General features: G+C 43.4%; 1 protein-coding gene and 1 long non-coding RNA gene across 3 annotated transcripts in view; both read left to right on the top strand.

The window, feature by feature from the left end:
- Positions 1-4,324, top strand: part of LOC143516273 (uncharacterized) — a 10,289-nt gene extending 5,965 nt beyond the window's left edge. For both annotated transcript variants that reach the window (XR_013131636.1, XR_013131635.1), the window contains exons 2-3: positions 2,773-2,872; positions 3,216-4,324. This is a non-coding gene — a long non-coding RNA (uncharacterized LOC143516273). The remainder of the gene's footprint in view (positions 1-2,772; positions 2,873-3,215) is intronic.
- Positions 4,325-7,718: 3,394 nt separating this feature from the next.
- Positions 7,719-11,126, top strand: edn2 (endothelin 2). Its single transcript, XM_077009716.1, has 5 exons — positions 7,719-7,885; positions 8,459-8,609; positions 8,754-8,867; positions 9,338-9,424; positions 9,543-11,126. The coding sequence occupies exons 1-5, from the start codon at positions 7,819-7,821 to the stop codon at positions 9,619-9,621; spliced, it is 498 nt and encodes a 165-aa protein (XP_076865831.1). The 5' UTR covers positions 7,719-7,818; the 3' UTR covers positions 9,622-11,126.
- The last annotated feature ends 4,734 nt before the right edge of the window (positions 11,127-15,860 follow it).

The raw sequence follows: 15,860 nt of genomic DNA, 5'->3' as shown, positions 1-15,860 counted from the left end.
AGTGAAATATGATGGAGCTAAGAACTAAAATGTAATCTTCCTTCAATTGAAGGGATAGATATGAAATATCATGAAATGTGTTTTCAGTGGATTTCAGTGTCTTGTCCTGCTGTAAAGCAACTCAAAGGAAAAACACGTGTAGTAGTTGTCACAGTACGGCGGGCCCTCTACTGGTCGCCCCGTCCACAGCGGCAGTTGTCCTGTTGTTGTGTTGTGTTTGTCCTTCAGGTGGGCAGGGCTTATGATCTGCCTCACCTGAGGGTCGTTTGTTTGTCTATATATGTCTTGTCTTTGTACCAGTTGACTGCTGGTCATTATATCCTTAATTCGGATTGTGTCACGCGTTTTTGGTTTGCTCACTTTCTACATTAAACCCTTCCTTTTCCCCTGAGACTTGGCAGGATCGCTTCCATTTTATTTTGCACTCTATGACCGTCACAGTTGTAAAATTCTCTTAGCTATGAGGGTTTCTTTTAATTAGACAATGGCAAAATGGCTCATAAGAGTTGGAAATAAGATTATTAAGGTAATGTCTTATTACATGGAAACATGAAAGCAGGCTTATACTGTAATAGGCTCTGTTCATTAATGCTTTTGACTTCATAGCTTGGAATGAACTTTATAGCACCACTGTGTGGCTAAATGAAGAACTGAATAACATCCCCATAATGTATCACACTGGTATCTCATGATGCTCAATTATTAGCCTTTTAACATTTTTTATGTAATTATTATTATTGAGGGACTTGGTGGTCATGACATTTTCACCTTATGTATTGTATAGAATACAAACAAATACTACTAAATAGTCAACCACATCTGAGTTGATATCTTCTTGTATCCCACAATGATTCTGGATGAAACATTGAGCTCCAAACTAAGCCAATCCACCTTGAACAAACATTTGTAGCTGTTTATTGTCCTGTAACCACAGAAATGAAAACAACAGAAACAGTGAACGTGAGTGTGAACAGACGCTCCTCACTCAGACGGCCCCCAGATGTCAATGTTGTGCAGGTTGTGTGAGTTATATGATGTCCCTTTGCCTGCAAGCTGCTAGCGGGTCACAAAGTCATGCATAATGCTGGAGATCCAACCCACCACCCTGTTTTGCAGTGGGTTCTGCTCAGCTGCCTTTGTCACATAACTGCACTTCTTCTGTGATGAAATGCTTGAATCCTCTCATCCATGTAGCCCAGACATGCACTATTTACTGTTCATTTTAAAGACTCAATCAATATACAGTGTGAATACGTCTTTTCTGTATTTCTGTTCTGCGTCTGTGTGCCCTTTTAATTTTTCCACTCCTCGTCGTAGGTAACGTACACATTTAAAGAACTTCAGCAAATATTTACAAACCTTTATTGCAGCAGAAACGTTTTTCTTTTGTCCAGTAAAATTTGGAATGACTGAGCTGTTGTAAGTTGACACAAGGCAGTCTGGAACATAGTGCTGTATTGTATGGCCACTAACTGGGCTTTACTACCTACTGTCTGTCCAAGGTAAAGTTGCACTCATCATCACAATGAGTAAGGCATGCCGACCACATGTGAGACATATCTATATCCAAAGCATAGGAGATGATACCTAATCCAGCCTAGTATGGCCATGTGTTCTGGACTCAAAGGAAGATCTTGACTGGAAAGAAAACTGGCAGGCTCACACATTGATTTCATCAAACCTTGGTCCTGCTAATGTTTTTGTTTATTATATTTATATAAAAACCGCAGATGCCATGTTAATAGAACTGTAGGTAAAAAAAAAAACCCAGCAATTAAACCTAGCAAAACACAGACCAGCAAGATAAACAGAGAAATAAACAAATAAACATATTGTCACTATATGTTTATATGTAAATAATGTCACAAACATTCCAGTTATAATTATAACATCACACTTTATTAATAATTATAATGAATGCTATGAATTTTTGGTACCTAGGAGCCTGCACATATTGATAAAAAAAATTTTAGGCAGGGCTTTTTGACATTTATTCTACAAAGAATGGAGAATCTTTAGGATTCAAAAGGTGAACTTGATTTTGACTTTTGACGTTAAAACACAGTGATCTGGGTGTATCGCAGTGGCTGAACCACATTCCAAAGACGACTGAAATCGAATCCTCCGCTGAGCCCTGATATTACTTTCGATGGCATGTGACAGGGGTTGTGTAGCACTGCATTCCTGTGTGCTAGTGGGGCAGAAATCGAGCGTGGCTAGACAACACAACCGTAACACTGCGAGACAGAACTGAGGGCTGAGTGATTATCTCCAAAGGCATTTTATATATGAAAGGCAAAACAAGAAATGCATATGTTCTCAGCAAAGAACGTGGAGACTCTAAAGTCTCTAAGTGGTATCTAGTGGTCACTGATGCAGATACACAGACCTCTGGCAGGCACACCGGGACCTAAATGGAGTTGAGGAAAATGAGGGTTGGTGATGTCATTAAACGGGTGATGGAGACCAGGGAAGGGAGCATGCACTGTGATGGGTGGATGTGGTCAGTGAGGGCTGGATGATAATAACATTACGTACATGAGCTGGCATCACATGGCATCACATGGCATCACATGGCATCAGATGGCATCAGATGGTATCAGCTGACCACTTTCTAAGGAACTGATTAGAAGGCCAATTAATATCCAATGGTGTGGTAGTATCAATGAATATTTTTTTTTGTTTATGTTCATCTTGGGAATAAAGGTGGATGGGGTGGTTCCTTTTGGGTGTCAGCAATAACGTTCCACTTTCTCCTCTTTATTTGTAAAGGATGGTAACAGTCACTCGGGACACCTTTTGTAGAGGTGGGAATGAAATGGGAACTCCCAGTGAGTCAGAATACCCAAAGGTTCCACTGCCCTGAAAAAAGGTGTGTTTGTGTATGTTGAATATGAATGGTTGACAAGCAGAGAGACGTGGTAAAAATAGTCATGTCTGGGGATGTAATGGGTGTGTCAGGGCCCCTATTTCAGAATAAAGTATAACTATGTGAGCATAAATCACCACCTACAGCCTATACACTCTGTTGATTGATGAGCCTTTTGTATCTCAGCTTTAAGTATTGTAGGACGCTCAAAATGTAGATTATTTCACTTAAGCTGAGTTTTATCAGACTATAATAATTTGAAGTAGACTGTTCTGTAAATGTTAATCTATTCAGGCAGTGTGCTTTGAATGGGCCTCCCTACAACAGTTATCTCTCTATGTCTTAGGTCTTTTACAAGCAGATATGAACACTCCAAATGTCGACGAAGGCATCAGATGTGCCAATCACACACGTCCTCCTCACTGTCAGCGATTCCACCCGTCGCCTGCAGAGGTCCTCATCCCCGGAATACTAATTAACGTCAGCTGTCATGATCACCACACCCTTCATAACCAGTCACCACACCTGTATCCGTGCGAAGTATTGACACTATTTTCGTACCGAGCGATTATACTCAGTGTATTCAAGGGTTTTGACTGTTTTTGCTCTCTCTCTCTGGTTTACTCTCTGCCTAGCCCCCAGGATACCTCTGCCTTCTCTGCACGCTGTTGGTTTCGACTTGTCCTACCCTAGTTTGTTGTTTATTTGTTTTTTTCGTATTTTCCTCTGTATATTGTCCATTAAACTATTTTGCTTTCCTGCATATGGACTCCCCAACGTTACACTCGAATATGGGTCCAGATGTCAATAATGCATGATTGATATGAGAAATGCTTTTCTGACAAATTGCAGTTTATGACAAGGACTTTCTCAAGATGGATAGACAGCTTAGAGCGTGATGAGGAAAGATGAATCTCAATACCGCCAGACACACAACGCTCTGATTGATGGCCCTTCGGTCTGAAGGGCTCAAAATAGCTGCCAATATAACTTTCACCAGGGGTCCGTCTCAGTGTTATCACTCCAACAGCAGCTAGAGATGGCGGGGCTTAAAATAATACACTGATCAGCGGGTTACCACGGCAATGGGACATAACAACAGTTAATAATAAGCAGGTGGCGACCTGATACTTTGATCCAGTCTCAGAGCGCTGTGGTTTTATTTCTTTTGTACCGATAAATGACAGGAAGTTGGAGAGGTGTTATCATTTCGATACTAGCGCCATAACGGCTTCCTGAAGATATTATTGCTGTTTACATACTTGGCCTTGTTGCTGCCTTACGACTCACCCGCAAAGAATGAACAGGAAGAGGAAAAGTGTTGCCCCGTGTGTGTGTGTGTGTGTGTGTGTGTGTGTGTGTGTGTGTGTGTGTGTGTGTGTGTGTGTGTGAGTCTACACTTCGTCTCATCTTATCATACCAGCATTTACCCTCGTCTGTTTGTTATTTGTACAACTCTCAAACGTCATGAATGATCCAACTGCATGTTGGCTAATCTTCCCTCCACCTACCCCCCCCCCCCCCAAAAAAAAAAGATATGATTTCATTATATTAAACACAGTGTTCACATATAGCCTTTGACAAAAATTTATACATCTTTTGTTGACATTTTCAGTTTAATTTGGTTTATTAAGTCAGTTATTTTTTTGTGTTGGCTTTGGTATAATTATAGAATCATCAATAACATTTGCAATGCAATAAGTGAATTTTTAAATGAAATGTACAGAAAACACCACACGATGGATTACCTGCAATAACCAACATCCTGCTCAAAAGTAAATATTTAGAGCTAGGAACATCAGTGCCAACAGTATGACAAGACCTTTTGTCTCAGTTTACAAGCACGATGCTTAGCCATGTCACACATGTAAGTGTACTTGTGTTGTCTATTAACTAAGGTTTTGATGACTGTGACTGAAAAAAGACTGAACTTTATCTGTATGGCATATATCAATTTCAACACACCTTACACACCTCTGTATGTAGGAGAGAGATAGATTGAGAGAGAGAGATAGAAAGATAGAGAGAGATTTAAATCATTGAGACACTGAGATGCAGACATACTTCTTAAGTCAAGAGTAATTCATCACTTCTGGAGACATAGAATAAAAATGCATAAAATGTATAACAATGTGTAACCGATGCTTATGGTAACTGGTTCAACACATTAGAATTTTTCATGACGTATGCAGTGAACTAATTCCCAGCTGTTTTTAGATTCTGATTGATCAGAATCATTTGCGTATGTAGCAAATAGAGCGGGAAATTAATTTTATGATGTGCACAAACACCCAGATGATTTACCGTTTACAGTCAGAATATGAACATCATTGTGCTGCTTATACAAACAAAAATTAAAATTAAAATTCACACCTCAGATACATATAGCAATCACATATTCTTGTGGTTATTTGTAAAGTTGTCATAAACGTGCTGGCTTTATTAAGACTTTATTGCTCTGCGGTTAGTCGTGGTGAGTAATGATCTGGACGTCATCGGCATATTGCACTGCAGGCCAGTTTTGGTCAAAGGGGAGCAGTGGGACCAAGAAGGAGTCAAAGTCCAACGGGAGCTGCACATTCCAGCCGGCTACCTCAGGCATTCCTGCGAGTCGCTCAGCTGTGGGTCTCTGTCAGCGTGGTGATCGTGGCTCCCCGTCGAGCTCCCTGGAAGAGGAAATGGATAACGGTGCATTTTTGCAGTGTTACAGAAGCGGAGCGAGAGGGAGACATAGGGAGATACGGGCACACACACACACACACACACACACACACACACACACACACACACAATGAGATATGGCGAGAGACAATGAAAGAGAGAGAGAGACAGAGAGAAAGAGTGAAACAGAGAGAGAGAGAGAGAGAGAGAGAGAGAGAGAGAGAGAGATAGTCAAAGCAGAGATAAACCCTAAGACAGACAAGCAGTGTAATGTGGGTCCATTGGGATGATTAACCATTGAAGAAGGTGGATAAACAGTTTCGGTAGTGATGACATTGCTTGCACCTGCCAGTCATCCTACCTACCCCGAAGACTTTTACGTGTGCACGTTTAAAATCCTTATCTTGCTGCTATAAGCAACATAAGTAACAAAGGTAATACTTGGCGGTGTGGGGGTGGGGGTGGGGGTGTGTGGTGGTGGGTGTGGGGGTGGGGGTGTGTGGTGGTGGGTGGGGGTGGGGGTGTGTGGTGGTGGGTGTGGGGGTGGGGGTGTGTGGTGGTGGGTGGGGGTGGGGGTGTGTGGTGGTGGGTGTGGGGGTGGGGGTGTGTGGTGGTGGGTGGAGGGGGTGGGGGTGTGTGGTGGTGGTGTGGGGGTGGGGGTGTGTGGTGGTGGGTGTGGGGGTGTGTGGTGGTGGGTGTGGGGGTGTGTGGTGGTGGGTGGAGGGGGTGGGGGTGTGTGGTGGTGGTGTGGGGGTGGGGGTGTGTGGTGGTGGGTGTGGGGGGAGGTGGGGTGCCAGGAGGAGAGTTAAAGGCTATCAAGGAGGACCGCTCCTGTCCAGACAGGCGAGTGCCACTATTTCCAGTCTGCTTGTACTGTGCTGCCGGACAAATATTTGTTTAAGCCTCTTGGCTTTTTTTTGTCATCCGTCATTTTTAAGGGGCCAAATAGCTGCGGAGGTGCCATTGTTTAATGGATTGTGACATCACTCTGGCATTTCCTCCCCCTGCAAAGACTTTATGTTCCTGACACTGTTGTGGTGCCCCATTTCATTAAAAAAATGTTTTCCATGCTTTGATGACTGTATGTATTGTGTGGAGTTGCATAAGAAATCCTCACCAAAGTTCTGATTTGGAAGATTATTTATAATAGAAAAAATAAAAATAAAAAAATAAAATTGACACTTCTCAGTTTTGATACAAGCTAAATTAATGGTGTGGTATTGTTGCAGTGCTGTACTGGTGGGTGTTATATATCAGCTCTCAGCAGTGGCCATTTAGTGACAGATTAGAGCATAATGTTCAAGAGGTCACAGCGTTGGAACAGCTCGCATTACAAAAGGGAAAATCCCCCCCACAGGTATCTCTGATTTAACAAGAACAAGGTGCTTCAGTCTCAAAACAAAACATGTTCCTTCAAACTGAAACATTTGCATACTTTGCCATTTGTTATCAGATGTTCACCCATGAATTCAGGTCATCATGGCTTGACCACAAGATGCAGAATCCTGGCAATTTGCATTGCTTTTGCGGAAGTAATATTAATGTGGATAGATGTGTATCTGTGGATACAGGTGCATGGTCAGGTCACCTGGCCGTGCCCAGCAGTGCACTAGGAAAGTCTTGACCACATGATAACAGAAGAAATCACTGCATGGGACAGTGGGACAGTGGAGCTGGTCAATTTGGAGCTGGTCCATGTGATTTCATGTTAATTCTCAGGGTGAAAATAAACAAGTCACAAGCCCAAATGTAGATTGCACTGGCACATTTATCATACAGGGCAGATACTACACATGTGAACAGATTTGATGCATTTTTTAATATATGCAGGATATTTCTTTAATGTAGAGGCTTTAATGACAACAACACGAATAGTTTCATCCAAGCACTTCTGTTCAGGACCATGATAATGACACTGATAATGACACTGATAATGACAATTGCAAACAGAAAGCAAACCCACAACTTATTCCTGCCTATCCTTCACTTCCCTGCAATCCAACATCCAAAAAACTCCCTGGGGAGTCGTGGAATGTGAGGGAGGCCATGTCGTAGTGCGACAACAAAGTTCCGCGTGTGTCTGGAAAACCGTGACGAGCCCGTGGCCCAGAGGAGGAGGGAAGGGGAGAGGGAGAGAGAGAGAGAGGGCGTGTCACCTTGCTGCCTGTATAAATGCAGGGTTGCGAGGTTGAACTCCACATGAGCACCTGTAAGAGACTCTGCATATCCACGCGCTACACTCTCTCTGGATCTAACAAGCTCCTTCAAGTGCTCCTTCAGAAAGCTCGATGATGGCCCGGACACTTTGTCCAGCTCTGTTAGCGTGTCTCGCACTCTGCGTGTTGATGCAGGAAGGTAAGCAGCACTTCTCCAAAACGTATGACAGGTTATCCGACAGCTCGGTGCAGTGGTGACGGGTCTGCACAGTCTACACAGGGCGTTAAAAGAATGTATATGTGCTCTGTGACATGATTGTTTTTTAACATTCATGCTTTTTAAAAACTGTTCTGCTGAAGTAAAAAAGTAAATTCAAAGGAATGTATACTTTACTACACATTAAAGTTAATAATGCATCATCTATTTTCTGTAATGCAAACACCTCGTGCTGACACAGCCTGTACACTTAATCTAGCTGCCTTTTCTACTAATATAGCTTCAGGGTAGTTTAATTTTAATATTTTCATTTATTAATATGAAATAAACAAACCACAAATAGATACTTGTTACTGATAGGTGTTCCAAGTAATGGCTTAGTCATATCTACATGGCATTGCAATGGTACTGACCTATTTACACTGTTTGAGCTGGTGCCAGTTAACGTGATTAAGAGGAACATAATGAATGGTTTAAACAGCCAGGTCTCAGATACTCATTTGTACATGGTCATCACAGCCACCAAACGTCTAAGTTTTACCTGTCTGTTTCTAGGATTTACACTTCCTTTCTCTCCACGATCGGAAACCTCCAACACTCCCCTGGCCAAGAAGATCCGCACCAAGCGCTGCTCCTGCAGTAACTGGATGGATAAGGAGTGTATCTACTTCTGCCACTTAGATATCATCTGGGTCAACACACCCAGGTTAGCCCCCCAAGTTCACATTCATTCAGCGCTTTGGCACTTTGCTTCTTTTCTCCTCAATCTGGCCACAGATGACTGTGGTTCATCATTGAGCACTACCGCATACCAGGTGTTCATGATCTCTTCCCTCTCTCTTCCTTGCAGTAAGATTGTCCCGTATGGTCTGGGAAGTCCCTTGTCCAGGCGCCGGCGTTCCACTGCCCGCTGCGTCTGTGCCAACCACGCGGACGCGACCTGTTCGTCTTTCTGCCATGCCAGGTAAGCGTCTTGTGTCTAGAGCCTCCTTCCGCCATGCGGCTGATCGTATCGGACACATGCCTCCTCCTTATATTGCACATGCCACAGGCGGTCATCCAGAAATGTAGCAGATCAGGGTTCATTGTAGCAAGCTGATGAGTTGGAGAAGTATTTTCGATTCATACCTGCATCTGCAGGCTGGATCTCTAATGAATCACATTGGCCCCTAACGTACGGGGCTATTTTTAGAACGTGTCTCTTTATCTCTCTAGACGATGTTAAGAATTCTTGTGGTTTCTCAGGCTGAGGAATGCCTCGGTCCCTCGATCTGCTGGGCTGAGGCTACTGCACGTTTCTTAAGCTAGACCCTTTGTACTGAAGGGCAGAGTAGGACAGATGGAGAAAGCTTTAGATAATCCCCACTGTATTCTTTTTCAGCAAATCCTGGAAATACTCACCTTTTAACCTCACTCTTATTGTTTTGACCATAGCTCCAAGGACCCAAACCTGGTAGTTGTGAGCCCTCTGGATCATGACCAGAGCCACCAATCCAGCGATGATCTGCTCACATACTTCCGGTGAGAAACATTCCAACATCTGAGATATTTGCACAAATGTGTGTGATGTGCAGGCACAGGTCTGTTTGAGCGCTTGCCGTGATGGCCACTGACATTGATCTGTGCTTTCTGTTTCTAGGCAGGTGGCCAAGGCCAACCTGATCGTTGCCGAGCAGGCTCCCCCCAGAAAGAAACCCTTCAAGACCAGCAAGACCTGAGAACTGGAGAGCCACAAGACGTGCGAGCATGTGATCAAAGGCTCCCCAGCAGGGGGCGCTGTCTCTGGGAAGCGGCCGCTGCCCTTGAGAAAATCTCTTCTCATCCAGAATGGTGAAGAACTGAAGAGACTAGAGTGGGGTTGTCCTGGTGGTGATGGTGGGTGGGGGGTGGGGTCCTGAGTCTTCTCAGAAGAAGTTGAAGAATGCTTGGGGAGGATTCTTGCTCTATCTGAAAGAGTGTCAGTGTCTTTCAACGTCAAGGTCAAGGAATTAAGGCTTGCTGAGCCTTCAGTGAACACAAAAAGAGTTAACAGCCATAACGCTGTTTCCATTTACACAAATACTAAAGCGTCTTGCATTGATTTGCTGAAGATGGAACTGGCCATGTCGAGTGAAGGAAGGAGTTCACATCTTAAGCTGTTCAGGCACGTCGACATCACTAGTTCAATATTATCAAATGAAACACGTGAACGGCAGCTTTAAAATACCAGGCATCCGTCGCTGCAAAAAGACTTACTGCAATACTGCCGTGTCATGATGAATTCAAATGTAACAATGTCTCGTGAGTCTACAGTGAGGTCTCTTTGTCTATGTGCAAAATGTCTATGTTCTATTCTACGTTCTTCTCTTTATTTAATTGCGTTAAGTTGCATTTTCTCTGTATCAGAGCTTAACATGATTTCATTTCTTTTGGAAATGTTAAATGATCTCCATTCAAGTCCATGTAGGAGTTCAGTAGGAAGTGCACACAGCCCATCTGCCCTAAACACTGAACTTGTGTTTTTGTTGCTAATCTGTAATGACACTGAGCAAAGGTCCCTAGGTCCCTTATCTCTGTGTGTCAATGACTTCTTTATGAATGCATATGGACTGCTTTCTTAAATGGCACAACTTTAAAGAAAACAAATTCAGGACCCATGAGTATTCCTGAGTATTTTTCCATTTATTTACTTCCTTGGCCTTTTTGTGAAGGTGGAAGTATTTATTGCACAATACTGCAGTATGCGCTTGAGTTCCCAAAGTTCCTGTGTCTCGACGCCTCATGGCTTGCCAAAATATCGTAGTAATTGTTTTCACCTACAATAGAAAGGGCTAATGGTGCCTTAATGGCATGTTATGGAATACAAACAGTTACAGTATGTTTTGATGGAATGTGTTTGGTGGAATTCCTTTCTAATGAAGCAGATGTTGATTTGTAATGACGAATATCGAATATGTTTTGTTTTCTTCTGTTTATGGTGTGTGTCCTTCATGATGACTCAATGCAATATCCATAGCAATTATTCCATCTCTGCTGTCAGGGGAAGGACAATCTCCAACTTGATCATAGATACTTGAATGTCTAGCTTTTATGGCATTATACAGAAGCATGTTTATATCAAACTATTTATTTAATTTATTAAGCTCACTTATTTATATTTGACATTCTTTTCTAACTTTTGTACACTTACAAAAGGAAATTGGAAATGTATCTATCATGAATAAATTATTGATTTTGAAAACCACATCCTCGCATTTGTTTGTTTGAATCTCATGAACTTATAGTTCTTAAGAGAGATGTCAATCTCAGATGCATCACACAGGGGCTATTGTGAAAAAACAGCTACGTCATCACGACCTCAGTGGAATGAAGGAATCTTCTATTGTTAGTCCAAGTCCTTGAGCTTCACAAATTCTTCACAGATTCGTCACAAATACATTAAGGAATTAAATGGTCTGGAATCTAAACCATTTACGCATACTGACCTAACTATGCGTAACACTCGTGTGAAACTGAGTAATTCTGTCTTGTACCATATTATTGAGTTGTATCGGGTTAAAACATGGACAGCCATCAACATCATTCACATACAATGTCTACCTCACACCCCCAAATTTTTCTTATGGAATCAAAAGTATATAAAGAATCTCAACTGCTGTAAGGTATATTGTCGTGCCAGTGTTGCTGTACCACTTGTGGAAATAGCAACAGAGATATCAGGATCTTCATCTTAATCTGTTTGAAGCTTAATAAGGGATGGTGTTTGAACCATTTCCGAGAGATGGTGGCTTGCATTCCACGTCCGTATTTCCACATCAAATGACGTATGTTTCTGAGCTTCTGAGCGTTTTTTAGATGGTATTTCTGGATTTTTGAGGTAGCAGAGTTTAAATAAGACTTTGCAATCACATGACCTGCAACCTGGAATCACCGTTGTCCAGACTGGTCTCTAGGTCCCTAGGTCTTAAACCCCGCCCACAAATACCTGGACATAAATAACAGCAGATCTCATCTTTGCTCTGGACATAAATAATAGAAGATCAGCTGTAGACAAAAATAACAGAAGATCTCATCTATGCTCTGATGGGTGGGAGTATCTGGTGGCCTCTGTTAAGTGGCATCTTGTCGTGTTCTACAACTTAACATACCCAAATGCCATCTAATAGTTAAAACAGCAGATTTAGTTGGGTTAGTGTTTATGTGCAAAATATGACCTGTCAGAAAAGGTACTTTGGAAACATTCTAATATGAGACTTGATGCCAGGGCTCATCCACTTTTCTGTGATCAGCGTTTGTTCCTGTCATTTTGCTTATGAACAGATGAAAGAATGATGAAAGAAAACTCCTATTCCCAGATAATCTCACAGGAGGATCAGCCTTTCAATCTGTCCATTTGAAATCGGGGTGTTTAGAAGGTGAGCGTGGCGTCCATGTAGGAGAGGAGTACAGTAGTAATGTTGCCTGTAAATGAGATACGGAGGCCTGATCATCTGATTTATCTGATTATGCAGATATTCGTTACAACTTAAAACACATGTCCATGTCTGTAAAGTCAGGACACCGTGTACCACTCTGCAACGAGTAGAGGCAGATGAGAGGGTGAAAAGCGTCTGTCTGAGGAGCTGTTTTAAGTGTGGAGTAAGTCACCTTACCGTGAACCGACTGCCGAACTAGTGGTGTCATGCACAGCAACCACAGAAAGAAAAAAAAAACTTGTTGATCTTCAGTGGATCTTCTGCTTTGCTTTCATGCCATGACATAATCTCACCTGCATATTTCATTTTGCATAAGAGAAACGCACGCACGCCCTTTGAAGGCTGAACATTAGCACTCGCATGATTGAACATAAGTACATTTCAAAGTCCAGGGGAATGCAGAGATGCATCGTGGGTCAGTGCATGCACCTGTATCTCCCCCTTCAACTCGCATCTGCCCCGGCACGTCAGACAGACTCGGGGGGCTCCGTCAACCTCTGCGCTTCCTCCGAGTGTAAACGGCTGACACGTGTAAGAAATTAACAAAACAGGATGCACTTTTCGCATTCCCCTCGCATTCCTGCCGAGCGTCAGTTAAGAGAAGGGAAGGGGGAATGTGGGAAAACAGTGGAAAAACAGAGCCGAGTGGCGACTGTGTGAGGGGAAGCGATAGGAGAGGATGGAAACTGATTAAGGCCAGCGGTTACTCCGAGTCCAAGGGCTGTTTGCCTCGTGTTCTTGGTGGTGTTTTTTTTTTTTTCGCTGTTTTTTGTTTCATCGTCTCATTCTTTGGTCTGCTGGTGCGTCTGGAGTTGATGTGTTAGAGCCTGCAGGTGAGTGAGCGCTTGTCTCTGCAGGGCTGCTCGTGGGCGCTCCGCTGGAGTGTGTGCCAGAGGTGAAAGGGTGAGGCAGAGGGCACGTGTGGACGCGTCGAACTCTCCGTGGGGATTAATGATGGCAGGGAAACGTGACATTTTGAGGGACCCACGTGAATATTTCTTGTGTCATGAAGACTACTTTTTTTTTGTTTGTTTATTTGGTTTTTTTGTTTGTTTATTTTTTGTCAGACCAAAGCATTACTTTTGGGTATTGAGCTAAAATCAAGGGTTAGGTTAAGATATTGGCATATCAGTATTTAACACCAATGAAACACCCAGAAAGTGAGCACTACAGATTCTTGCCCAGTGTGCCTGTGTGTGTGTGTGTATGTGTGTGAGTGTGTGCGCATGTGTGTGTGTGTGCGCGTGTGTGTGTGTGAGTTAGACAGGGGTAGCTGCTGTCTTTGCTGTTTTGCTCCAGTATGTTCCAGTCTCCTCTGTACCTCAGTAGACAGATTACAGTAGAACCCATATCTTAAAATTCCTTCCCTTCCTGGTTTTGTTTGCAGGGAACTGCAGAAGGAATGCTGGCTATTTGTGCATTTGAGCGTGTGTATGTGTGTGTGTATGCATGTGTATGTGCGCATGTGTGCATGTGTGTGTGCGCATATGTGCATGTGCAGGTGTGAGTGTGTGTGTGTGTGTGCATGCATATATGTGTGTGTGTGTGTGCATGTGTGTGTGCATGCGTGTGTGTGTTTATATGATCGTGCAGTAGCTATGTAGCAGATTTCAACCTAAGTGACTCTAACTGGGTGTCACCCATAAAGCAAAATGAATGATGAAATTCCTTATCAGAGGTCAAGTGTCCTGACTCAACCAGAGCCTGTTATGTCTCTATAGTGAAAGCAGTTTCAAATGCTATTTTTACAGCACACAATAACTCATTCCAGCAAACCAGTTCATATTAGATAACCACAATATGCTTAGCAGGCCTTAATCAGGCCACCTCAGGACTGGCCAGCAAGCCCCACCTATAATGAAAAGGTTTTGTGCAAGTCGGTACTGGAGACATACTTGAGAATAACAGCTCGAGATCCACATCTGGGTTCCTTGTGTGTCTCTGCACACGTACGTCTGATAAAGTGATAGTCACATTCTCAGTCCTCTAGGAGTATAAACAGCCTTCAGCTCGCTCTGTAAACTGTTGCGACCCTCCGATTCCTCCGACTCGGATCCCAATCTTAATTTCGCATTCAGAACTCGGGGAGATGTCCATCTGTGCCCACCTCTCCGCAGTGCTGAACAGGACAGTGCGAGCGATGGTATCTACCAAGGGAGAAAGTTGAAGGTGAATGTGGGTTGGCACGTCTGCCCTGACCGGGCACGTGGTGCAGGGAGACCCTGAGACCCCGGACGCACATTTTGGCCACTCAGGCGGTAGCGGGGCAGCAGGCTTGAACTTTGCACCCCGTGTGCGACGCTGCTGGGAAGAGTCAAGAAGGGACACGGCGCCGCGCCAGGGATCGCATTCAGTCTGCCTTGCTGAACTTTCAAAAGAAAATGACTTGGGATTTCTGGTAATTAATGACTGGCACTGCAGAGCCTGAATGTGGGTGGGTGAGTTTATGTCTGGAACTGGCTCAGAATGTTCCCAGTCATTCCGAGTCATTCCGTGAAAGACAATGGGGAGAACCAGCAGTGGAACGTGTGATCCACGTAAATAAGACGAAGGAGTGCGTGAGACCACCAGACAGATAGAAGACAGAACAAGAAAGTGCCGGAGACCCGAAATGATCCCGGACCAGCGGCTTGCTTTAACATTTCAAGCATCGCCATATTGCTCTCTGGCGTGTGTCCAAAGCCCTCACACACACACACACACACACACACACACACACACACACACACACACACACACACACACACACACACACACCCAAACACACATACGCAAACACTGGTGGAAAGGGCAGAAATGGTCTTTGTTTGTGTTGTGTCTGCGAGCCGTAATGCCACACGAGACTGGGCACAGGACAGGAAGTGCAGGAGAAAGGAAGGTCCCTCGGGTCCTGGTATTTGCAGCACACAGAGAACACAGAGCAGACCTAGGGCACTGTGGCCCGACCCAAGATAGCTTCCATTCGCCTTAATGCATACGTTCTGCCAGACCGCATTGCAGTTTTACAATATTAAAATTCAGTTTAATTCAATTCAAATTATTTGTATGGTGCTTTTTACAACACACATTTGTCACAAAGAAGATTTACGGAAATAATTAAATGTTCTGCTGGAGATAAAACTGCTCATATAGCCATCTATAATATTATAGCCTTGCCCATAACACTTCACATCATTTACTCTGCAATACCAAAGGCATTTTTTAAAAAGATTTAATAATCACACAACCCAGTAGGGGGTTTAAACTTGGTCATTTATTAAGAACACCTTCGGCTACACCAGCAAGTGTCCAGTTCTGGCTTCAACTTACAAGTACTTGAATTCCAGAGATGTTTCTTCTACTGTTCATCTTCCCACAAATCATTTCTGGGTAATACCTACGACTCTTCCGCATAAGAACATTCTGTGTACTCAAGCTAAGCCACTGTTTACCAGTGTGGCAGCTATTTCAAAGGATCCCATTTAAAATGTTCACTTAAATGTTTCATTTGTTAACTGTAGGTT

Source organism: Brachyhypopomus gauderio, chromosome 6 (assembly GCF_052324685.1).
Source record: "Brachyhypopomus gauderio isolate BG-103 chromosome 6, BGAUD_0.2, whole genome shotgun sequence".
Classification (NCBI taxonomy): domain Eukaryota; kingdom Metazoa; phylum Chordata; class Actinopteri; order Gymnotiformes; family Hypopomidae; genus Brachyhypopomus; species Brachyhypopomus gauderio.
Note: the sequence above shows the minus strand (reverse complement) of the source record. Positions and strands in the feature narration are given on the sequence as shown.